General features: G+C 44.9%; 1 protein-coding gene across 2 annotated transcripts in view; it reads right to left on the bottom strand.

Annotated features, from left to right (window-relative positions):
• Positions 1-2913: 2913 nt before the first annotated feature.
• The window catches only part of FKBP1A (FKBP prolyl isomerase 1A), a 23823-nt gene continuing 1307 nt past the window's right edge, over positions 2914-25429 (bottom strand). The window contains exons 1-4 of one of the 2 annotated variants that reach the window (XM_079945019.1): positions 15575-18745; positions 9647-9759; positions 5938-6102; positions 2914-4011 (exon numbers count right to left, since the gene is read on the bottom strand). In XM_079945019.1, the coding sequence (XP_079801145.1) occupies positions 5974-6102; positions 9647-9757 (240 nt within the window). In that variant the 5' untranslated portion in view covers positions 9758-9759; positions 15575-18745 and the 3' untranslated portion in view covers positions 2914-4011; positions 5938-5973. Of the gene's footprint in view, positions 4012-5937; positions 6103-9646; positions 9760-15574; positions 18746-25429 lie in introns of those variants that run through there. The other variant, XM_079945018.1, reaches the window with a different exon arrangement.

Raw genomic sequence — 25429 nt, forward strand, 5'->3', positions numbered from 1 at the left:
CCAGCACTGGGGAAGGGGTGATGTATCTCTGGTCCAGATCAGTCAATTCTCCACAGATTTAATTCTGACCAAGGACCATGAGGGAAAAGTGGGTGGGTGGATGGGTGGGTGGGTGTCTCGAAAAAGAAAGTGCTTGTTTTTTAAGGAGACCATGGAAGAGACAACCCATTTTCTGCCATGCGACGTAGGTGGGGTTTGTTTTCGGTGTGTGGGAAGAGGCTTATACAACTTGGCAACACGAACTGAAAGTCATAAAAATCTTTTGCCCCTACAGCCCTCCTTCTAGTGTTTTATCCTATAGAATCAAGATATTTAGGAAAGAAAAAAACTACATGTTTAAAGATGTATACTGACTTTTTAATAAGAGCAAAAGATTGGAAATAACCTAAGTAACCAACAATAGGGTGTCAGGAAACGTGAAAGACTTTGAAAGAGCTTCCCTCCCTCCCCAGTTACTGGGTGTTCCATTTACCCATCCACCCTCCACCCTTCTGGGTTGTCTCCACCTTTCACTCTCTTTAAGCTACCTTACAATGACGTACATTGAGGGAAACTGATAATGCAGACGATTCTTGTGCAGAGAAATGCAGATTTCATCCAGTGGAATTTAACTGATTGTCTGTGGATACTGGCCAATTTTGCCAGTTTTGTATATATTAAGCAAATTCATTTCAGCATTCCTACTGGACTTATTATTAAAACGTCTTACTGGTTCTCTCATTAATTAATGAGTTAACTAAAGTCTTTAACATGTTCATTTTGTATTTGAGTCATGATTTTACTTCCTAAAAACATTTGTCCTTTAACAAGGTGGTTAAGGGAAATTCCCTAGCGGTCCAGTGGTTAGGACTTGGAGCTTTCACTGCCGGGGCCCAGGTTCAAACCCTGGTCGGGGAACTAAGATCCTGCAAGCCATGGACAAAAAAAAAAGGCAGTTAAATTTAGTGTATTCATTTGATTTTATTTACAGCCCTCTTAAGATAGTTATAAAGACCTTACAGCAACAAGAACAAATATTCTTAATCAAAAACATTCAGTGGAGAAAAAACCAGAATGCAAAATTTATACTAGGCTGTGTGACTAAAACTAAAAATGGCAGGTGCCTAGGGCAAGAACTAGAGGGGAAGAAGCAGAAAAAAACTGAAGTCTGATTTGTTAGAGCTGTAGAATCCTGGAGATTTAAAAAAAATCCTGATTTGTTATTTTTCTGTTCTGTTATACATTAAAAGAAACAAAGACTCTGTACCAGTTTCCTCTTGCTCAAATTGCCACTGTAACAAATCGCCACAAACTTAGTGGCTTAAAATAACACAGATTTATCATCTTACAGTTCTGGAGGTCAGAAGTCCAAAATGGCTCTCACAGGGCTAAAATCCAAGTGTTGGCAGGGTTGGTTCTTTCAGGCCCTAAGGGAGGATTCTTCTCCTCACCTTGTCCAGCTCCTAGAGACTGCCAGCATTCCTTGGCTTGTGGCCCCTTCCTCCATCTTCAAAGGCAGCAGCATGGCATCTTCAGATGTCTTTCCGTCCTCACATCTCTGACTCATTTAAGGACCCTTGTGATTACACTAGACCCACCAATGTAATCCATGACAGTCTCCCCACATCAAGGTCCTTAATGTAATGACATCTGCAAAATCTCTTTTGCCATGTAAGGTACTCACAGGCTCTGGGAATCAGGATGTGTGCATCTTTGGGGCCCATGGTTCTGCCTGTCAGATACCTGACCCTGATCCAGACGATTTCTTTGAACTTTTAAGTTCAGTGAGAACTAAAAGCTTCCCTATGTTTCTGAGTGAAGGAAGACATAGCATTTAAGATTATACTGAAATTAAATTCTGTAACAGGCAACACTATGGTAGAAAAAGCGAAACAACTGTTGCCTCTGGGGGTGGGCTGGGGACTGACTGGGAAAGGGCATAAGGGAACTTTCTGAGATGATTTTCTTTATTTTGATAGGGTTTTAGGGTACAAAAGTGTAAACAAATATTAAATTCTAATGGTATCTATTTAGGGGAAATTGTAGCGATGTCTGCTGTTTATTCTGAAATGTAACATAAAGGGACAGAGGGATGAATAAATATGTGATAAACAGGTGTACAGTAACATGTTTATGGCAGAATCTAGGTGGTGGGTATATGGATATTCATGAGAAAAATCTTTTATTTGTTGCTTGGCAATTTTTATAAAAGAATTTTGGGGAAAATAAGACATAACCCTGAAATGATACTCTGGTGACTTAAATTAATAAAAGGATGGATTTGGAAAATTAAGCAAGTCTTTAAACCATCTCTCTATTTAAAATCAAAGGCTCTCAACCAGGGAAATTGTGGAAGGTGTCTAGAAAGGTGTGGGACACCACAATTTTTGGTGTCCGTGACCAGAGGAGGGGAATATGACTAGCATATACAGGGTAGGGCCAGGGAAGCTACTGCAACCAAACCGTCCACGTGACAAAAAGCCTCCACACCAAGTGTCACCAAGGAACACGTATTTAAAACCCAAATCTTCCCCTTCGTAACATTTCATCAATTTGCTGGTAACACATCCCCAAATGGGTGGTGGCTCGGTTCTGCTGCTGGTTGCATCCCCGACTTCTTGGCAACCACAGAGAACCCAGCATAGAACTCTACCCAGACCACACATTTAATGAACATCTGACGATGGGCAAGGGGGTGGGGCTCCCTGACGACCCCAGCCTGACCTCCACAAAGTTCCCTCCATGGGTGAAGATGCAGATCTACTGCCCCCCATCCCATCTCCCAAGAGGGCAATGGGGAAGGACGTTCCTGCTGCAGTTCTTCTGCTAAGACACAGCCTCCAGCACTGCACCCCCACTGCCACGCCCCAACCCCATCCCCTTGCACCAAAGGGCAGGGGGAGGCACCTGAAAGTAACCACCATCACACAGAGCTGAGAAAAGCCAGCATAAAGCACTTTTATTGCAATAATAAAACTTGAAACTCATATGTAGTGCAGGGGGTGGGGTGGGGGTGGGCGAGAAGGCAGCAATTTCTCTCACCAAATCACTACACAGGACAGCAGAGGGTGAGAGGGAGGAAGGAGAAGCCAGGAAACTCTGAGATCAGCAGGGGGAGCTGAGCATCAAAAAACAGGAGATGCTGAAGCTGTGATGACCAGCATCATTTTCTTAAGACAACACTCAGGGATTTGTCATGATGGCTGGGCTTTCATGGGTGTTAAGTGTCTACAAACAGCACCTTCAATTTAACTTTCGATTAAAGTTCTTAAAATTTAGGAAGTGGGGCCTGGATAGCTATGAGATTACAAAAGTCCTAAATATCCATTAGAAAAACCACAGGATGGAAAAAAAAAAAAAAAAAAAAAAGCCAGGCCATGAAGAAGGCTTCAGAGGTCCCTGCTGGCCCGGTGACACACACCTGTAGTGTCCAACATCTCAGTGAAAATGATCTGCTTTCAAAAGGCAGAGGGTTAAGGGGAGGGTGGGGGTGGGGCAGTGGAGGCAAAGGCTCTCCCCTTCCCACTTCAGTTTTGGGTAGGGCTTTTAATTCAACCCGAGGACATCTCTCGACTTGGAGAATAATTCGGCCTCAAAAGCGCCTCAAATCTGCTATGGCTTTGCAGCGCAGCAGCAAGAATGTTTAATATATAATAGATAAAACTTTCATCCAAAAAAAATAAAATAAAATAAAGATTCTTGCACTCCCCCCAACACCAATTCCTATTCTAAAGTTAACCCATTATTTGTGCTGTTAATACTTGACTAGTACTTAACTGGAAACCTAGATCCGAAGGACTGAAACTCAATCTTCACCCCAAAACGAAAACAAACTAAAATGGGTAACTTGAGGTTTATGGCATATAGTTCAGGTCAACACACATACGAGGAGAAAGGGGAAGAGCAAAGCCGGTGACAGAACACATTCAGTCAGGGAAGATGTTTATACAAAGAGTGTAGTGGAACATCAGGAAAAGCTCCGTACGGACTCGCTGTGCGCATCTGGAGGCGCCAGATCCTTCCATGGCACATCTGTTGGGGACAGAAAGTTGGTGAGTTCCAGCAACTCAGTGCTTTTTGGGTGCAGTAGGGACAGCCACAGGCTGCTGCCACACCAAGTCCCTTCCCTAACAGCTGTGAGGTCTGACTTGGCCCTCGCCCCTTCTGCTCCAGCTGGGGAGGGCCCACTGGGCTCGGGCTGGATTCCCAGGTGAGCAGCCTCTTTCTGCTCACCTTGGTTGTGTTTTTTTAAACCTAAGGTCACATTTCTGTTGCTGAGGATAGCAGGAGAGGCAAAGTCCACCAATGCAGCTGACAATACAGTTTCCCATTATCAATGAGTCTCCAACCTGGCTGCATATAGGAATCACCTGGGGGCTTTAAAAAACCTGAACACTTGGACCCCACTCCCAGTGGTGGCGGTTAACTGGTCTGGGGGGTAGCCTGAGCATCAAGAGAGTCTTTAAAGCTTCCCAGGGGCTTTAATGTGCACAGCCCGAAGCTGGTTTTCCTCATGTTGAACAGACCGAGAAAATGTCTGCAGTCTTCATTCACTCACTCGAACCTGTAACTTTCTGGGTTTGCCCTTGGGCTTTCCCTCAAGACCCTTTCGAGAAGCTCTGAGCTGTGCTTTGGCAGTGTGTGGGGAGGCTTAGGCCAGGGTGACTCATAGCCATTCAGCCCCCTCTCCCCTCTTTCTCCCCTTCCTCTGTCCTTCCAGATTTCCAGAAAGCCTGTTCCCAAATCAGGGTAACTCCAAGGCTTCCTCAAGTACGTTATGTTCAAAGGACTCAGCTTTCCAGGGTGAGGACTAGGTGTAGACCTCTGGGCAGAGAGAGGCTCTATAAAGTGTCAGAATTCCCTCCCGGCAGGAATGACAAGTGGAGCAGCCAGCGTCCTCAAACCTGACCAGGCCTGGATGACCCAGGTGTTTAGGGATCAAACCACTGGGAGGAAATAGCTAATAATAAAAAAGGCTCCTCTATTTTAAAAAGTCCATAGTAGGACAAAGGTACTCCATAACAGGCTGGCTGCCACTTGCTACCATTTTCAAACAAAAGCATTCTCACCCAGCCCCTGGCTGTGACCCTCTGGTTCCAGGGGCGGGAGGGGAGCAAATGCAGAGGTCTGGGGCCATGTGGAAAGAAGATGACAGACATTCATGTGTTTTATGATTCTAATACCCACATGAAAAGTTAGACGCCATTAGGATATTGAGTTTGGTTGCCTAGAAATGAGGGTAGAGGAAGGGAAAAAAGGTCCAGGAAGGAGATGCAGAAAAGGGTTCTGTCCTAATTTGCCACTGTCTGGATGTGACCTTGAGTAAGACCTCTCTCTCTCTGGGCCTCAGTCTCCTCACCTGTTGCATAGAAAGGCTTAGGTCCCTAAGAGCCTCTCCTAGACTGAGAGCATCCTTTACACTTCATAAGCATCCTTAGGCCTCACCTTTCAACCCACTGATAACAAGCTGGCCTGCTGTCTGTCCTCGTGTGTCCTGGGCTTGCTCCCTGAGGCAGGTGGCCCAGGTGGTAATGCCTCTCTCATATCCTCTAACAGGCAGTAACCACAGACTGTATGGATGAGGGAGCTGCAGAAACTAGGCAGGGCAAACAAAGTCAGTCATCCCAATCTTACCTCTAAAGAACTAAAATGCTGGCACTAAAAATTTGGCCTATATTTCCAGTTCCCAACTCAGTTTTAGTTTATAGGCTACATATAAAAATACTTAATTTAAACAGCTACCATCAGCTCCCCATCCCCACGAGTTCTTTCAAGAGCACATGCCATTCCTTTCCAAGGTGTACACTTAAAACTGAAAGGATAGCCGATAGAGGAAGAATGTAAAGGGAAAAAAACCCATGGCATTTTTGGTTCTCTCCGATGCTCATCAAACACTGTGCCTGACTTGGGAGGAGCAAAGGGAGTTAAAGGAAGGTCCTTCAGCACTAAGATCCTTACCCAAGAATGGGGAGATCAGGGAGGAGGCCATTCCTGTCATTCCAGTTTTAGAAGCTCCACATCAAAGACGAGAGTGGCATTTGGTGGGATGATGCCTGGGTGCCCAGTGGCGCCATAGGCATAGTCTGGGGAGATAGTCAGCTTGGCTCTCTGACCCACACTCATCTGTGAAAAGAGCAAGGAAGAATGAATGAGCTGAGGCACCCCCCAAATATCTCCTTAAGAAGCAGAGCTGTGGTTACCTGCCAGGACGGTGTGAGTAGGACATTCCAGTGACTGCACGGCTGCCTGGGCAGCGGGCACACCCTCTATGGGATGTGGAGGTAGGTGATCAGGCTGGATGAGCCCTATATCTGGCTCCAAGGTAGCCGACAGCAGATAAAATTCCCTCTCGCCTCCCAGAACCATCAGGCTCTCAAGCTTTCTGTCCAGGTCCCACCGATCTGACTCTGGGCAGCCATCACTCTAGAAGTGTCACCACCTAATCCTTCAGTGGCCTGTCACTAGAGGCATCTATACTCTTCAAAAAGGAGTGCTTTGATCAAAACTTTGCTTTAAAAGAAAACACACAGAAAGTAATATTTGAGGCAGTATACTTTTCTATACTTTCTAGATTTATACTTGTACTCAGAAATACAGAAAAACTAAAAAGGACAGTATGATTTTCTGGGGTACAAACTACACTGTACAAAGCAGCATGCTACCAACTGTGTGGAAAAGAGGAAAGTATATATTTATACCTGCCTGTATAAACAGAAAACATCTTTGGAAGGACACAAATAATACCATCATTTCTCTATGGGGAGAACAGAGGGTGGAGGGAAATTTTTCACTTATTAAAATGTATTTGTAGTTTTTCATTTTCTAATCAAATACACAAGCTTAAGTACTTATTTTCTGAACAGTGAACAGGTTCTCTGCTCTATTCCCACCCTTTACCTATCTTTTTTAAGTCTCCATGTGTGCGTTCCTGGCTCTCTGACCCAGAACAAGAGATGGTGACTGAAGAGAAAGCTTCAGGCTTACTTCCTACAGCTCCCTTCAGAAACTGGGACATGTTGGACCAAGGTAGTAAGGATAGTTGAAAGCATATGGCTTAATCTAATAAAATTCAAAACAATCATATCCTTTTACCCAGCAATTCCACTTCCAGAATCTGCTAGCAACCCAAATGCCCACTGCAAGGGGAGTGGTTTCACAGCACATGTGCACCACGGGTTAGCCAACAGAAAGAATACAGTGGCCTTAATTATACTAACATGGAAAGACGTCCAAGACACATCGTTAGATGAAAAAAGCAAGCTGCCAAAATAGTACATGTGGCAGGATTGCAGACCTGTAAACACAGAAAACCAGAACACAACATCAAGAGAATAGGAAAAGGGGCACAAGACAACCTCCCTTCTTCCTGTGCTTTTAACTTAGTTGCTAAATAAATATTCTACAGAGGCATTTAAAAGAAGATGCTCTATGTAGGTCTCAGACCACCCAGACTTCTCACAAGTAACAGAGCTGTGACTGACCCAAAGAACCCTGGGTGCAGGGGGAGACTGGGCATCTCCCCAACACCCCACCATGCCTCACCAAGCCTGGGATGTGAAATAGACTGGTAACACTATCTTGGTGGCAGCTATGGCTCCTGGAACACACAACACAATGATTGTTCCAGTGCTGGAACAGCCACAGAAGATGAGTTGTGGGGTGGACAATGGTTGGCATGGGAGATGGGGGATGGGCTACAGACGCAAGAGCCTGCCAGACTTCTGGGGTGGGAACAGGACGGGACAGAAAGGTATAGTTGAAGAGGTTTCCAAAGGGAAGTAAGCCACAAAGATCCTCTCCTTTTTGTACTGCCAACCCTCAGTCATGCTGGAACAAAAATCTAGACACCTGGGAATAGGATAGCTTAAAGTTTCTGAAAGTTAAGCAGTTTATTTGGAGATAAATCAGTGATACTTTATAGAGGAAGTAGAGCAAAGTGTATTCTGGAAAAGAGAAAGACAAATCCTTCTCTCCACACTGGTTAAATCTCCAGTTCTCTTTGGTGAGAGGAAATAGACTAATTTATCCATCGTGGCAGGGCCTATTATAGAGCTCGCTGGGTCTTATGCCACCGTAAACATCCCTCTACCTGGTTAGTGCCAAGAAGAAAATTCCTGGGCTTAGTGGAAGGATAAAATCCAACTGAAATTTGGCAACCCTGGGTCCCCTACTATCTACTGGGAATTTTGAAGAGTTGGCAGAACAAAAGCTGTTTACACAAATTGGGAGGTGAGAGGTGAAGAAACACACTTAAGACAAGCAAAATGACTTTCTCCATGAGTCTGACCTCTCAGAAGTGGTCCGACACAACACGGTCAATAGTAAGACAAACACAAATGAAAATGATACCGAGATAACATTTTTCACTCATTATATTGTCCTGAAGCCAAAGGTTTTTAACAACACACTGTGCTGGAGGGCCTGGGAGGAGCAGGCACCTTCACAGCCCGCTGGTGGCACCTCAGTGTAATCCCCACAGATGGCAGCCTGGCAGTAGGTCAAAATCCAGCGCGCACAGCCACTGAGCCACTCACCCCACTTCTAAGAATCTGCCTATGGCAACACTTGCACGAATGTAAAATAAAGTCCATTCAAGATTAGTCACTGAAGCATTGTTTACAATATCGAAATACTGGAAATGACCCAAATGGCCATCAACAGGGTACTTGTCAAATAAATTACAGCACACCCAAGGGAATCCAGGGAATACAGGCATACCTCATTTTACTGTGCTTCACAGATACTGTGTTTTTTACAGATTGAAGGTTTGTGGCAACCCTCTGTTGAGTAAATCTACTGGTGCCATTTTTTCCATAGCATTTGCTCACTTCATGTCTGCCACATTTTGGTAATTCACTCAGTATTTCCAACCTTTTCATTATTATTATTTGGATGGCGATCTGTGATCTTTGATGTTACTACTGCAAAAAGATTATGACTTGTTGAAGGCTCAGATGATGGTTAGCATTTTTGTGCAATAAAGTATTTTTAAATTAAGGTATGTACAGTTGACCCTTGAACAACACGGGTTTGAACTATGTGGGTCCACTTACACGTGAATTTTTTTCAATACCAAATACTACGTGATCCGTGGTTGGCTGAGTCCCTGGATGAGGAACTGCAGACACAGAGGGCCGACTGTAAAGTTATACGTGGATTTTCAACTGTTCAGGGGGCGGGGGAGGGATGCCCCTACCCCCACATTGTTCAAAGGTAAACTGTCCATTGTTTTTTCAGACATGATGCTATTGCACACTTAACAGACTATAGTACAGTGTAAACATAACTTTAATATGCCCTCGGAAACCAAAAACTTCACGTGACTTGTTTTATTGCAAGATTTGCTTTATTGTGGTGGTCTGGAACCGAACCTGCAATATCTCTGAGGTCTGCCTACACTGTGTAGCTCTATGAGGAGGAGAGCTTCCTCCTCTTTTATATCCTGGTATATAAAGTATCAGATATGGATTAAGTGAAAAAGCAAAGCACAGAACAATGTGTGTGTGTGTCTAAGAGAAAAAAGGGGGGGCACTTAAAGAAATTCTACAAGAAACATTAATAAAAGGAGTTATTTGGGTGACAGAGCTAGGAGTGAAATTTTTCCCACCTATAAACGTAATTTAAGAAATAGACACTAGGAAACACAAAGAAACAACGGAGAGCATACCTGGGCAACCCCTTCTTCCCAGCCTCGGATCACCTCCTGCTTACCCAGCACAAACTTAAAGGGCTTGTTTCTGTCCCGGGAGGAATCGAATTTCTTTCCATCTTCAAGCATCCCTGTGGAAAAGGGCAGTTGTAACATGAGCAACGAGGAGTAATGACATGAGGCAAGTCAGAGTCAGCAGCAGAGTGCCAGTCCCACGGGCCAGCACTGGAGGGCCTGGCAGGGTGTCCTAGGAGGATTTCCTGTGTCCTCAGTGGGCCTCTGAGGAGCTGGGGTAGTCCTTCTACTCCAGGCTTGTGAACGCTCTTCCCCAGCTCCAAGCAGTAAGTTGATACAGAGGCAGGCAGTAGTCTACCTTGTTCTGGAGAATGGGGAAGTGGACACACTCCTAGCAGGAATTCCCAGCACCCTGTGGGTTTCCTCCCAGACAGAGTAACTGTGGGCCCTTTAGGCACACAGAACAGCTCAAAGTCACTCCATGTGCAAGAAGCCATATTCCTTCCTCAATTCATTCGTCACCTTTTACAGAGATGTGGGTAGTGTCAGAACTTAACTGAACTGGAGGATACCAGTTGGTGTCGGAGAATCAGAGAAGTGGCATTGGAAGACACCAAAAACCTTTCACCAGTGAACTGCTAACGACTCTGAACTGTGGGCAGTGTTTCTACTACGAGTCAGAGACTGGGCTAGGCACTCTCCACATATGAACTTATTCAATCCTTCCCACAGCACTGTCCCCATTTCACAGAACGGAGGCAGAGAGAAGTGAACTTGTAAAGCTAGGCTATAAATCCAAAAACCATGTTCATTCTACTATTCCAGCTTCCCAGAAGCGAGACAACCCATAATGGCAACCTCAACTAAATGGGGGCATTCCAGAGATGGAGATGCCAGAGGGTGAGTGCCACGACAAAAGACGAATAGACACCTGCAACTCCTTGCTCAAAAAAGACCATCACATTGGTTTCTCCGGAAGCCAGTATCAGCCAATTGTGATAGCTGTCACTGAGGTCCTGAAAACTCACACCAGGATCCTAGACTGGAAGGGGCCAGCCAGTTGCTGACATGTAACTAACACAAAGCTGATTTCATTGGAGGCGGAGATTGGGCAGCCACCATGGTTCTAAATTAAGCAACACTCAGAAGACCCAGCAAAACACAGAAGTCTGTTGTGTTTGTATGTTTTCAGAGGTGGAGGGAAATCCCAGCCTAAAAAACAATGTCAACACTGGTAGGTGGAATGGGGAAGCAGAGACCAATTGACAGCTTTATCACAGCCACCAGACTTTCTGTATTTTGACAAAATAGGAAACGGGGTGGGGGAGGCGGGAAGGAACTGCTGTCCTAACAGAATAGGAGGGAGAGACAGATGTCCTGGGCGCAGAGTGGGTGCTGACACTGCCTGAAGCCTGGAGCTGAGGGCTGAGAGGGAGACGGGAGGATGGAGATCTACCCATGCCAAGTCAGTGCAGAGCCAGGAACTGGCACCCCAGAACTAACAAGCTGGGGTGTGCATGTAGCTCCTCCTTTACCAGAACACAATCACTACCTGATAAAAGGAATGATAAACGGCAGGACTTGAATAGTTTTTTTATAAATGAGAAACTGGGAGAAGACTAGGTCTCCACTTTCCATAATACTACGGACGTTCCCTTTAACCCATTTCAGGTTCTTCATACACTGAACCCACCCCAACTGAACTCAGCCATTAAGGGTGAGAGGAGACTGAAGACCAGAACTAGTCTCTTCCTGGTCTATGCTCTTTAGAGCAGACCCTGAGTAGAGCCCCAGGGCTTCCTGAGCAACCACGGTAGACAGGTAACTACTAGGTGAGGAAGCCACGTGGGAAAAAGCCGAGGATGGGAGGGTGGTCCCTGGCCTCTAAGTCCTGACTATCTGCAAAGGCTGGCTGGACAAAACTCAAAGAGAAAACCTGCCCAGAGGGGCACCTGAAACACAGGCTGTAGCACATTCCAGACCTTTGGAAAACCCAGACGCAGCACCCCCACCCCCCATTCTAACAACATCAAATTTCCAGGAGCAGCAACAGCCTGGCCCAGGAGACGAACTGGAATCAATCCAAGCCTTCCTCCTATGCCAGAGTTGGTGTGAGGTGGCTGTATGGGCCAGTATGGGCACTTGGACCAACTGTGAAATCTACTAGAATCTTGCAGGAAAGACCTGCCTCATTGGTTAAAAAAAGAAACACATCCAGGAGGAAAGCTCCTGCCCTCCCTTCCTGTTGCATGCTGTCATGTAAGGATGTGATGTCTGGAGCCATGGCAGCCACCTTGTAACCACAAAGTCAGCCAGGAACCCCAGAATGGTAGTCCCATTGCTCTGAACCAGCCCCAAACCACCTCCTTTAAGACCTGCATTCTGAGGTGATTAAAAATCTGCTTTGCCTTAAGTCAGATTTCTAGTTACTTGCAACTGAAAGTAACCTAATTGGAATGAGGTAAATATTTTATTTGACATTTACTTAGTACACCCCACTGCAGCGCTGCCATGAGAGAAGTAACAAAGAAATGGAACTCAACAACCCACATCAGTAAGAGCTATCACTGTGACGACAGACCAGTGTGTTATTGCAGGAACCAGTACACACATAAATGTGTATAAATGAAGCAAAATTGACATGTAAGTTACTATGTGGCATGCACTTCTCATTTTTAAAAAGACTGCTGATTTTGACTGCCTAGATTTATTTCATGATACATTAATGGGCTGCAACTCACAGTTTAAAAAAATACAGTATACCTACAAAAGAATTATACTATTTCCTACCAAATTTGAACATGCACCCAATCAGAGCAAGATCGTATTTTAACTGCAATAAAAACCACTGGGTACTGAGACAGACTCCCTACACTTTCCTTTTATTCCTGATCAAACGTATTGCCAAGCAACTTCTAGATGTTACATGCATCCATCCTGCTTTGCCTGAAGGTGAGATGTTTCAACTGTCTGACTGGTACCAGGCTGGAGGCACAGGTGAGACTCAGCCTCTACCTGCTGCTGAGCCAAACTGGAGAAGTGGATGCTCTTCAGTGCAGAGACTGTGGGTCTGGGAAAATGTCTCCCTTAAGCTTTTCTGGGACACTGAGGGGCAAAAAGAAAACATTAAAGCCAAGATACAGGATTTCTAAGTAAAGGGGCTTTAAGCAGGAGCTTTGCCAAGGATCCTTATTCTCCTACCCTATTTCAGATGAGCTGTTGTCCCTGGGAAGAGGACATGAGCCTCTCTCCAGAACTTGAGAGCATGGTCATCCTCTGTCAATCTCACCTACTTCCTCGGAGAAGAAATCTTCACAGTGACGGTTAGGTGGTGGTGTTGGTAATGGGTTCCTTATATGTGAAGAGGGAATTTCCTATAATCTAAGTCCAAAGGGTAAACGATATCCAAAGATCTGAGCAGGATGTCACACAACTGGCAAAGGCTAAAGGGGCTAGGAGGTGCTAGAAAAAAGGCTTCTCCAACGTGGAGGAAGAGACCACCTTCTATATGGCTATAATTTGCAGGGTGAGGAAGGAGGTGATGCAAGAGAGGAAGCAAAGTCCATTAAGAAGCAGGAATGAATGTGCATACAATGCTTTCTGGAGTGGGAATTAGGTTTGTCGGTACTGAATGCAGAACATAAGAGAAGCTGTAACATCAAAACCAGTAGTTTTGGCCAAGATGGAGGAAAAGGGATCAGATTTACCCTCCTAACTAAACAACCAAAAATTAAAACAAAAACAAAAAGACAACAAACTAACAAAAGAAAATAAGCGAAATGAAATGAAAAGAAGAGAGAGAAACAACCCTGACAATAGTTAAACACTTAAGACACTGGACACTGCAATGAAAAACTGTGATCCCTGAGAGATGGGAAACTAACAAGGCGAGCCCTATGACTGCCCCAGCTTATATCCTTGGGAGTTTCCAGGGAGAAGAAAGTGGGACGGAGCTCAAGTCCACAGGACAAGTACCAGGGAGGAGAGAGCTGTAGAGGAAGACCCCCAGAGGTATACAGAGGGTCCCCCTTGGGTATTCGGTATAGTAAGTACTAATCAATGCATGTGTTTGAGAAAGCTTCTCAAGGCCTGGAAGAGCATCCAAAGGTTTAGAAGAAACAGTGCTCAGAGCTTACACAGGGCTGGGATCAGTGTCTGTTCCCATCAGCCAGACTGAAGAAAGTAATGGTTCATGAGGCACTGGGTAGGAAACCCAGGAAGTTATTGCCTCATCAGTGAGGAATAATCAGCCCCAAACTGAGCACTGCTCGGGAGCCCCCTAACAAATCATAAAAGCAAGACCCCAGGGACTTCCCTGATAGGCCAGTGATTAAGACTCCATGCTTCCACTGAAGGGGGCATGAGTTTGATCCCTGATGGGGAACTAAGATCCCGCATGCCGCGTGGTGCGGCCAAAAAATGAAGGAAGAAAGGAAGAATTAAAAAAAAAAAAAAAAAAAAAGCAAGACCCCAAAGGATCAAACTATTTCCAAGTAACTTAAGTGTTTCCCAGTACAAAGCTCAAGAATATTCTTAGGAATAAAAATATGCAGCACCCCAAAACATAAAATTCACAACGTCTAGCATCCAAAGATTACCAAGCATGCAAAGAGGCAGGAAAACACAACCCACAATGCAACTAATCAATCAATTGAAAACAACTCAGAACTGATACAGAGGTTAGAATTAGCAGAGAAGGACAATAAGATTTAAGTCAAACTTCCAGGGATGAAAACTACAATGCCTGAGATGAAAACTACAGTGGGCTTTTAGAACAACTGGATATCCGTAGGCAAAAAGTAAAAACCTGGATCAACTTCACATCATAATCAAATATCAACTAAAAATCAACTCTAAATGAACACTATAAAACTTCTAGATGAAAACATAGGGAAATAATCTTTGTGACTGTGGGTTAGGCAAAGATTTCTTAGATATGAGGTTAAAAAGCACAATCCATAAAGGATAAAATGAACTTCATCAAAAATGAAAACTTCTTCACTTTAAAAAATACTTTTAAGAGAATGAAAAGTCAAGCCACAGACTGGGAGAAAATCTTTATGAAGCATGTATCTCATAAAGGACTTGTTTCCAGAATATATAAAGAGCCCTCAAAACTCAACAAGAAAACAACTTAATTAAAAAAGGGCAAAAGATTTGAATAGATTTCACTGAAAAAGATAAAGAAATGGCAAGTAAGCACATGAAGATGTTCAACCTTATCATCATTACAAAAACGCAAGTTAAAACCACTAGGAGGTATGACTACTACCGATTAGAATGAGTACCACTAAGAAGACTCATCATATCATGTATGTACTGGTGAGGATGTAGAGGAACTGGAATTCTCACACATGGCTGGTGGCAACTTAAAACAGAACAACCACTTTGTAAAACAGTTTGGCCGTTTAAGTTAAACATACACCTCCCATCTGACCCAGCCATTCTACTCCTGGATATTTAGAGAAATGACACTTATGGCTATACAAAAAGACTTATATACACAAACATTCACAGCAGACTTACCTGTAACAGCCAATAATTGGAACAACCCAAACATCTGCCAACTGATGAACAGATAACCAAATATATCCATACAACAGAAAATTATTTGGCATTAAAAACGAATGAATTATTGAGTGCAAGAAGCCAGACAAAACAGTACATACTATATAATTCCACTTATATAAAACTTCAGAAAAATGCAAACTGACCTATGCTGACAGAAAAGCATATCAGGGGTTGTTGGCGATGGGAAGAAGGGGGAGGTTTCAAAGAGGAACAAAGAAACATACCCAAACTTATGAAGCTGTACACGCTAAGTAGCAGCAGTTTACTGCATGTCAATTATGCCTCTGTAAAACTGTTATTTTAAAAAAACAGGGAGAAAGGGAAAAAAGTGAGATTTACTAAAATCCTACATATGTTTACCTCCTACACCCAACCTGGCAGTGGATGGCAGGTGCTTCCTCTGTCTGGGAAGGAGCAGGTAAAGCAGGCAGCAAGTCAAGCCTCAGCAGTTGTTCCCATTTTAACTCTGGACATCTCCGTGCCAGGACCTGGAGCCCTTGAACAGTGAAACCACCTGCCAAGTTAGCACTGTAATTTCCTAGAGAAAGCACACTCTGCTGAGAGAAGGCAACTGAGGTTACAGTTCAGACGTGACAGCCACTCTTAGCAAAAACCTGGATCACCAGCATGACCTTCTATCTGCAGAACTGACTGATTCCACTTCTGATTCCACACAAATCTGTACCTCATGACCCAGAAATTGCCTAGGATAGCCAAGTATTCTCGATTTCAAGAATTCTTGTCTCTCCTGACTGAACGCAGCTCAAGGTCACAGACCGGGACTCAGAGTTCTATGTCCCTGTGGCACTCAGCTCAACCCCTGGCACTCACAACACTGGCACTCATGAGCACTTTTCGATTTGCTTCATTTGCATGGTTTTTAAGAACTAGCAGGACAAGCGTGAGGCTTCCATTTCTGGACCTCTTCCCTATATGGTGAGAAGAATCTGAGGGGTAGTCCCAGAATGGCAGTTTTTACTTTTGGCACTTTTAAATTACTAGTCAGTAAGAAAAATGTGAAAATTTGGGGGGTCTCCAGTTAAATGCACAAGGCCATGAAAAGAGTGAAAGCTATGGCTGCCTGAGGGACTGTTAAAGCAGCCTCTGGCTGGAAGGCAGTTGACATCACCTTCGCCTGGGTCTCCTCCCAAACTGTTTTAGCTGTTCTTTGGGGGAAGAACTAGACTCAAATCCCTGGAGAGGGAGCAGGAGGGCTTTAAAAAAACAGAGAGCGCGTGCGCATGAGCGTGGGGAAGTCTCCAGGTCCTCTCCCCCCAGCACTCCTCCCAGGGCTCGGCTCTTTCTGCTGCTCATCTGTTAGGGAGGGTTCTTTCTTGCTCCAAATGAACCAGCAGAGGCAGACTTGGCCAGCAGCTCCTGTGCAAAGGTCCCTCGGACTGTGTCTCTGATGCTCAGCCCATGTCATAGAAGCAGTGGTTAAGACCCAAGGCCAGGGAATTCCCTGCCTGTCCAGTGGTTAGGACTCCAGGCTCTCATTGCTCTCTTATTCATGTCCAATGTTTGCTTATTAATCCTATTTTTTCTGTTTTCCAGAAAACACAAAGGCAGGAGCTGTCAGGTACAATGGTTAAAGGCATGAATCCTGGAGGCTGGCTCCAGATTATTACAGTAAGTCCCTGCTGGTCTCCCTGTTTCTGCCCTTGCTCTCCTACAGTTTAAATTTGACATGGCAGCCAGAGTGACATTCTTTTAAAATACAGGTCAGACCCTATTACCCTTGTGTTCAAAACCCTCCCCTAGTTCATTTCACTCAGAATAGAAGCTGAAGTCCTTATGTCTCTCATTGCCAAGGGCCCGGGTTGGATCCCTGGTCAGGGAACTAATATACCACATGCTGCGCAGCCAAAAAGTAGAAAAAAATTTAAAAATAAAAAAAAAAATAAATAAATAATAAAATAAACAAAAAAATGTTAAAAAAAAAAAAAAAGACAAGACCCAAGGAGCACCCCTAGCTTATCATTTCACTTACAATCCAACAGAAAAGGAGCCACCTCTAGGGCACCCTGCTTTGTGGAAGGAACAGTCCGCAAACACCCTCTACCGGGTAAAGGAAGATGACTTAAGAAGGCACTGAAGCTATGGCCTCACCACTTGTTGTAGTTAAAGCTCATGACTCACAATGTGGTTTTCAGTAGCTGATGAATTTCTGCAGGTGGTTTTCACAGGCAGCATTCTACAGGGCCCCAAATATGGCAAGTTTTAAAACTAAAAAACAAAAAACCCAAACCTAAACCAAACAATGACAACAACAACAAAACAGAATATCCCAAACCCCAAACTTCCCAAACTATATTAAAATTCTTGCCACTTTACAGTTGGGAGACAGAGAAAGGACTTCTACTTTTAACTCAATACCAGGTAGTTTCTTGAGTACAAAAAAGTGCAATGGTTGAATGGTGGTGGGGGAACCAAACTGAAAATCACCAATTTTTCTGAAGATTTGCCTTTGAAGCTACTTGGAACATCCCCAAATGGATGTACTGACCTAGGCACAGATGGGCACACTGACCTAGGCTGAGCTGCCTCCCTTCCTCCTTACTATATACAGAAGCTCTCTCAACTACCGTTTACTGAGCTGCCTGGCCAGAGACTCTTATAGAAACCACAGCCTGCACAGCCTCGGGCTGTGAAAGCTCCTTCATGCCCCAGTCTCTAGCTCATCCTCACTCCATCTTTCCCATGTGAGTTTTATGCTTTCCAAGGGTCAATCAGCTATGTTTATTCCCAAATCCATTTATGTCAGTTATACTTACTGAAGATAGATAATATAACTAAATAGTGTGTAAATAAATGAAATATGAGTGTGAACAGAAAAAGTACAGTCCTAGCTGATATTTTGGAAATACTCAATAAGGCAATTCACTAAAAAATATTGCTAGTGAATAACTGTGTGTGGATGAGACTAAATGTATGTTCAGAGAAAGAAGTCTTAAAAACCTGGAAAGGTTTGGCACTTAGATGACCTCACAACAGTCCTTGCTCTACTTTAAAGAAGCCAAAATTAGTTTTTGCAAGAACCTTGATCGGAAACTCCACCAGAAGACCCACCCTAAAAGAAAGACACGGCCCTTTAGTAAATGATTTATGTTTGGATTTAAATAAAATGTTTAGAGGAACCAAGTCACTTTTATGATTAAAATATCAACTATCCCCTTGTCCCAATCATGATGGGTGAGATTCTACACAATGAGGCATTAATTCAAAGCTTATGTCTTTGTTCCACTTCCAGGCCTCTGCAGTTGAACTCAGGGTAGCCTTCCTGAACTGGAATTCTGAGAACCCCATGCACGTGCTATGATCACAAGTCAAATTCCGACCCAAAGAGAGAACCAGCTTCTGCTTCCCCATCACACAAAGTGCAAGAACATTTCTTATCTGTTTTCTGAAAATGCTTCTAACCTTTGGTTAAATTCCTTTAGGTTCTATGACCAAAAGTGTATTTTCAAAGGAGGGCCCATGCACAGAATTGCAGGATGCAAACCAGAATGCAAGCTCTGGTGGGCATGCCTTTCCATTTTCTATTTTATCACAATATAAGAAGACTGCCACATTATGTCTCATAGGGGTAGGGAAGAGATGCACAAAAGGAAACACTACTTAACAGTGGCTATCTGGAAATGGTAGAAATATGCATGGTCTTGAATTTTTTCTTTTTTCTGTTTTCTAGAAAACACAGAGGCAGGAGCTGTCAGGTACAATGGTTCAAGGCATGAATCCTGGAGGCTGGCTCCAGATTATTACAGTAAGTCCCTGCTGGTCTCCCTGTTTCTGCCCTTGCTCTCCTACAGTTTAAATTTGACATGGCAGCCAGAGTGACATTCTTTTAAAATACAGGTCAGACCCTATTACCCTTGTGTTCAAAACCCTCCCCTAGTTCTTCGTTTCACTCAGAATAGAAGCTGAAGTCCTTAAAATGGCCTACAAGGCCCTGTAGGAGCTGCCACCCCACAGCACCACCTCTCTGACTTCATCTCTGATTCCTCTCACACTTCTCCACTCGAGAACACTGTTTTCTTATGTTCTGTATACACACACCAGGAATACTCCCACCATAGGGCCTCTGAGCTTGCTGTTTCCTCTGCCTAAAATGCTCTTACCCAGTCACATGGATTACTCCCTTACCTCCTTCAGGTCTTTGTTCAAATGTCACCTTCATTGTTCTATCTAAAGTTTCAACCTTCTCCTGTTCCCTCAGCACTACTGGCTAATGTCCAATGTTTGCTTATTAATCCTATTTATCATCTGTCTTTCCCATTACAGTTTAAGATCTATGAAGGCAGGGACTCTGTCTTCTTCACGCCTATATTCCTGGTTCCCAGAACAGTGCCTTGCATGTAACAGATGGTCAACAACACTTGTAGAAAAATCAAAGGCACCTTTGCCCCTACCAGGCCTTGCACACACTTGGCAAGCCCCTGAGCCACACACATCCAAGACCATGTCGCACTTCTAGCCCCAAGTGTGGGCTGCTCAAGGCACTTCCCTTATAATGTTAAGCACAAGGGAAGGCACTCCCTACAATGTAGGCACCTCCAGGGCAAGGTTGAGGCTTCCCCCTCTGCCCAGCTCCTAATACATTTGTTGAATGACTGAGGGAAAGGTTTGGTGTGCTGACCTGTGTATGTGGGTGAGAGAGGAAGGAGTGGTTACAACTGTATCAATCCACAGGGGTTGGGCAAAGTCCAAAATGTTGTAAATATTCTCTTTCTTATTCTAACCCAAAGGCAACAGAAGTATGATACCAATCATAACAGGAATGTGGGCTTTCCACACTCCAGCTGGAGTCTAATGCCAGGTCCTAACTGACCACTCAAAATGGTCACTGAGTACCTATTCCACGCCAGGCACCAACGGGGAGAGAACCTGGAGAACACCACTTGTGTGGGTCTGGCCTCCTGCAGCCTGCCGTCTCCTGAGGAAAGGGCAGATATAACTACACACAGCCTGACTGTGGGGAAAGCAAAGGACGGGAGCCTTGCTGGAGACAGAGGCGTGAGTGTGTGTGCATGTGTGAAGACACACATTAGTCAAGGGTCAGGGGAGACCCACTGAGGGGGTGTCACTTAAGCTGCAAGAAGAGCCTGCCACGTGGTGGGAAGTGGGGGCAGTGTGGCTGCACCTAAGCACAGGGGCAGAGACCTTCCTGGGGGGAAAGCTTGGTGTGTTTGGGGAACTGAATGCAGGCCAGGATGGCCTGAGCTCCTGGGAAGGGAAAAGTAAAGGCAATGAGAGCAGAGACAGCAGCATCCAGGAGCTGATTATTCCCCCTTTTCTCTCCCTTTCCTCCTCCTGCTCTTTATACTGCTAGAATTTATCAGGCCAAAGTTAAAGGGGCCTGAGAGAAGAAATGCAAGGACTCAGCTGAGTTCCTCAGTAGGTAAAAAAAAAATAGGAAAAACAGAAATATGAATCAACAAGTACTGCCATGAGCACCAAAGGGAGAACTGGATAATACATGCCTAAGTTATCCAAAACACCCCTGGCCTTTTCCATGGGAAATAGCAGGTGACAGTACTATTTTTAAAGAAAACTCCAAGGCAGACAAATGAGTTTATAGATACAATGAACTCAATCAGTACTTTATAAAAATCAGTTTTTAACCACCAAACATGTTCAAGTTAAAATTTTTATGGTATAAATTATACCCAATAAAGTTGTTAATGAAAAAAAAAAAGTCTATGAGACCCACTGAAAGGAACCAGAGCTCTTTGCAGAGGTGACTGATGCCAGTATCAGAGAAGTAAAACAAGGAAATGATTAAAAATAGTGGGAGCATGTCAAAAAGGTACTGGAGCCTGCCTGAAGGGGCTCCTACTGGCCAATTTTGGGGCAATGTGAGCACCAAAAAGAATAATGAATATCTATGATTTTAAGGCTCCAAGTAAAATATGAGCTCCTAGTATACTAAAAACAAACAAACAAACAGAGGGGGGAAGTCCCTTGTCACCATGGGGGATGACTATAAAGCCAACTCCTGACCTTGGTGATTGGTGATTAAAGAATTAAGTTTTACCCTGTGTAATAGTAGAATGGTAGTTAATAAATGTAGAAGATATGAAGAAAAAATTTTAAATTACCACTTTGTAAATGCCAATGAAATAGTTTCTTCTGGTAAGAATCATCAATTGATGTAAAACCCAGTAGGTGAAAGGTTGATGAGGAGCAGAGCACATGGAGGATGTCCAAGCACTTCACAGACGGCCCACTAATTGCAAAGGGTAAAATGCACCTTCATAAAAAAGATCAAATTTAGCATTACAAATAGTGATGTTCCCCACGGTGTGCTGAGTACAAAGTGCACAACATTCTGTAAGAAGTCTTCACGTTAAAATGTTTTAACCAGAAACTTTAGATATTTCAACTCCTAGTTTACTGGAAATCAAGGCAGTGGAAGGAGTTAGACAACAGCCAAGAGAAAACAATGAGACAGACATGGGGTATTCTATAAGATAATAAGCCTTCTCTCTTTGGAAAAGGAGTGTGAGGTATAAAGACTCTTCTAGATTGTTACTATAGACATAATACCCAACTGAACCTCAACTGAATTCTGGTTTTCACTTTGAAGACAACTGGGGTAGATTCAATATGAATTTGGCTTTAGATACTACTGAATCATTTAAAATTTTCTCAGATGTGACCAGTAGCAGGATAGGGAGAATACTCTCATTCTTACAGCATGCTCAAGAACTTAGAGGAGAAGTATCATGATGTCTCCAACTTACATGGCTCAGCAAAAAACCCGACATAGATATCTACCTACATATACCTATAAGTAGACAGAAATGGCAAATATGACAAAATGTCAACCATCGTGGAATCTAGGTAGTGAGCACATGGTATTTAATATTCTTTTTTTTTTTTTTTTTTTTTTTGTGGTACGCGGACCTCTCACTGCTGTGGCCTCTCCCGTTGCGGAGCACAGGCTCCAGACGCGCAGGCCCAGCGGCCACGGCTCACGGGCCGAGCCGCTCCGCGGCACGTGGGATCCTCCCGCACCGGAGCACGAACCCGTGTCCCCTGCATCGGCAGGCGGACTCCCAACCACTGCGCCACTAGCGAAGCCCTATTATTCTTTTTTGATTTTTCTCTATGTCTGACAACTTCACAAGTAAGAGTTGCACGTAGATGCAACAATACTATGAGGTCTTTGGTTCACTTAAAGTGAGCCTTCTTCTGCTCTCACCTGTGGAAGAAGAGAGCTCGGCATCCGTGTGATTCTGTTTTTTGGTAATCACAGTCCCAGAGGAAAGAAAATAATGCTTCCATAGCAAGGTCTATTTTCAAAATGTTAAAATCCAGTTATGTTAAGGAAACTTGAGGAGAAAAAGGACTGACACCTTAACTTGCTCACACAGCCAAGCTGATGTAGCCCAACCCTGCCCCTCTCATACCCACCAAGAAACAACAACAAACACTAAAAACCTCCCTTGGTCCCCAAATTGAAGAGAACAACTGCAGCTTTCTTAGCCAATATATTCTGTAGGCAATGTGTAGGCCTGTTTTGAGGTGAATCCTCACTCAGATTCATCTCTTTTTTATAATTACCTATTTCCCCATCTGTGAAATGGAAGGGTGATAAGGTCTCAGCCTATCCAACTCTGCCAATGCTAAACTGCAGGGACAATACACCACTTAGTGCCTAAGATGCAGGGACCTTTAATGAGATTATGTGCAATAACAGCGTCACTGTTGCTGCTGCCCATCCCAGAATGCACCTGCCCCCAGCAACTCCTCATAGCAGGCACTGTTACTCCCATTTTACAGATGGCACATGGAAGCTGAGAAAAGCAGATCAATTCACCCAAGCTAAGATCTGAACCCAGCAAAGGACTCACATCTTCTTTGGGGATCACTGTCCACCTGGTACAACCTCTGCACACTCTATACACCCAGGACACAACCGGGGCCCTGTTTCTGCACTTGCCACCAAGAGCCCACATAGTAGCCAGAATGCAGTGTGTCCTGTTAAAGCCCAAATCAGCTCACGACCCTCTAATGGTTCATCTCAGAGAGAAAGCCAGTGTTTTGATAATAACCTACAAGGCCCCACCATCACCTCATCTCCTGCCACTTTCTCCCTCACACAATCCACTCCAGCCATGCTGGCCTCCTCACTGTCCCTCTCATACACCAAGCATGCTCCAGCCTCAGGGCCTCTGCAGTAGCTCCTCCCTCTGCCTGGAACACTCTTCCCTAGACAGCCACACTGCTCACTCCCCAGCTTCCTTCGGGCAAATATTAACATGTCATTTTGTCAGAGGCCTCTTCCAACCACCCTCACTAAAAGCAGCAAATCCCCTTCCCAGGTCCTCTGCTTTAATCTCTCTCCACAGAGCTTCTCACCACCTGATGTGTCACACCTTCGTGCTATTACTCTCATCCCCACCAGATCAGGTCTTTGTTTAGTTCACTGGCTGTGTCCCTGTGCCTGGCTGGTTTCTGTTGCTCAATCTGCTATAGGAAGGAAAAGGGTCCTGTTGTGGCCCCGCCCAAACAGTTACAGCCTGTCTGCCTGAAGCCGCCACACATCGCAGAATCCATCTGAGCAGTCTCTGCTGGGGGCGAGCCTTCCTCCAGACATCAGATCATCAGCCAAGAAACACCCAGCAGGGGAGTGGGTGGAGTAAAGCAGAGGAGAGGGGAGACAGAGGCTAAAGAAAAGCAAGGGGCTGGGCTGGGGAGGGGGCTGCAGGAAAGGGACCACACCTGCCCTGGGAGCTGCATCGTCCCTCCAAGTGGACCTCCTGAGGAGATGAAGCCAAGAGACCCTTGGTTTTCCTCAGTCAGAAGCCAGGCTATAGACACCTTAAACCCGATCCCAAGGACAAGATGTCAACTATAAAAACAGAATTCTTCAATCTGCTTGAGGCTGCTCTGACAATGGCAGGCATGTGGCCTGCTGATGTGAGTAAAAGGGACGTAAGCCTAGCTGTGTGTCAGGACAAGCTCAACTATAAAGATGACGAAGCTACCGGAGGCAAGGAGAGAGCCATGAGGATCCACTTGATCCTCAAGGCACATATCTGGCAGATCACCATTCCACCTCCTTCCTCCCACCTCAATGCCTGCCTGTCATGCTACTAGGAGGTGCTTGGCTGGTGACAGTACAGTTTGCATTTTCCCTTCTGGCACTACGATGAGGCGGCACAGGCCTTTTTTGGGGCGGTGCCCATGCTGTGCTCTGCTAGAGGCCACAGAAGGTATCAGAGGGAGCCCAGAGAGTAGCATCCAGGATACAACTGGCAGCCACCAGTAGCATTTAAAACATCCATGTGGTCAAAGTCAGTCTGTGATGATCACATCTCTGGTGATTGAGAGAAGATTTTGGCTTCCTTACTTCCAATGCTGATTCTTAGAAGCTGCCCCCAAATCAGCTGTAGCAGACACCTGACCAGAGCGGACTGGATCTAGAGTATTCACCCGACCTGAACCTGGGTCAATGAGATTCTCCCTCCTAGGAACTGTAACCACTGGAGCCACACAGCCAAGCAATCTGAGCTAGATCTGCAAAAGAAGACAGAAACGGGGCACGGGGGTGGGAGAAGGCTGGGTGGGCAGGCAGGAACGTCCACCATCTACAACTTGGGAGAAGCAGGAAAACAGAGAGCTGTAACAGGAGACTACTGAGGCAGGCAGGTAGAGAAAAACACAGATGAAAAGTAGGAGCATCATGAGAATTTCTCCGTTCTCGAGGTCCAGTGGGCCTCTTGCCTTTGAGGACCCCCAGATTTTTATGATACTCCCCACCATGTTCCCTCGAGATGGATTCTGTTCCCAGTGCCTTAAAAGCCATAACTGCTCTAGATGAAATCTCAAAGCGCCTACCCATTCCTCTCACGCCCCCACAGGTCTCAAATGGGTTCTTTCTGGGAGGCTGGTGGCAAAGACCCACAGGAACAAAGCCGCCTGCCCAAGAACAGCCTATTCTGTGAGTGTGAGAGGCAGAGCTGGCTTCTCACCAGGGCGTCTCTGTAGGGCTTATCAAAAATGAAATAAAAAAGAAAGCTTTTGTCCTAATGCATGCCAGGGTCCTGCTGCTGTTCTGGGAACGTGTGGGTGGGTGCCGCCCTCGAGGAAAACACAGACTTGGAGAAGAGGCAATGGGAGCCCTGATGGTGCTCTGGGTCCCACGACCATCTGTTCTCTTAGGAAAAGGCTCCAGACATGCTGTGCGGGGACACTTCACCAAGAGGC

This window comes from Stenella coeruleoalba (genome assembly GCF_951394435.1).
Source record: "Stenella coeruleoalba genome assembly, chromosome: 15".
Lineage (NCBI taxonomy): Eukaryota > Metazoa > Chordata > Mammalia > Artiodactyla > Delphinidae > Stenella > Stenella coeruleoalba.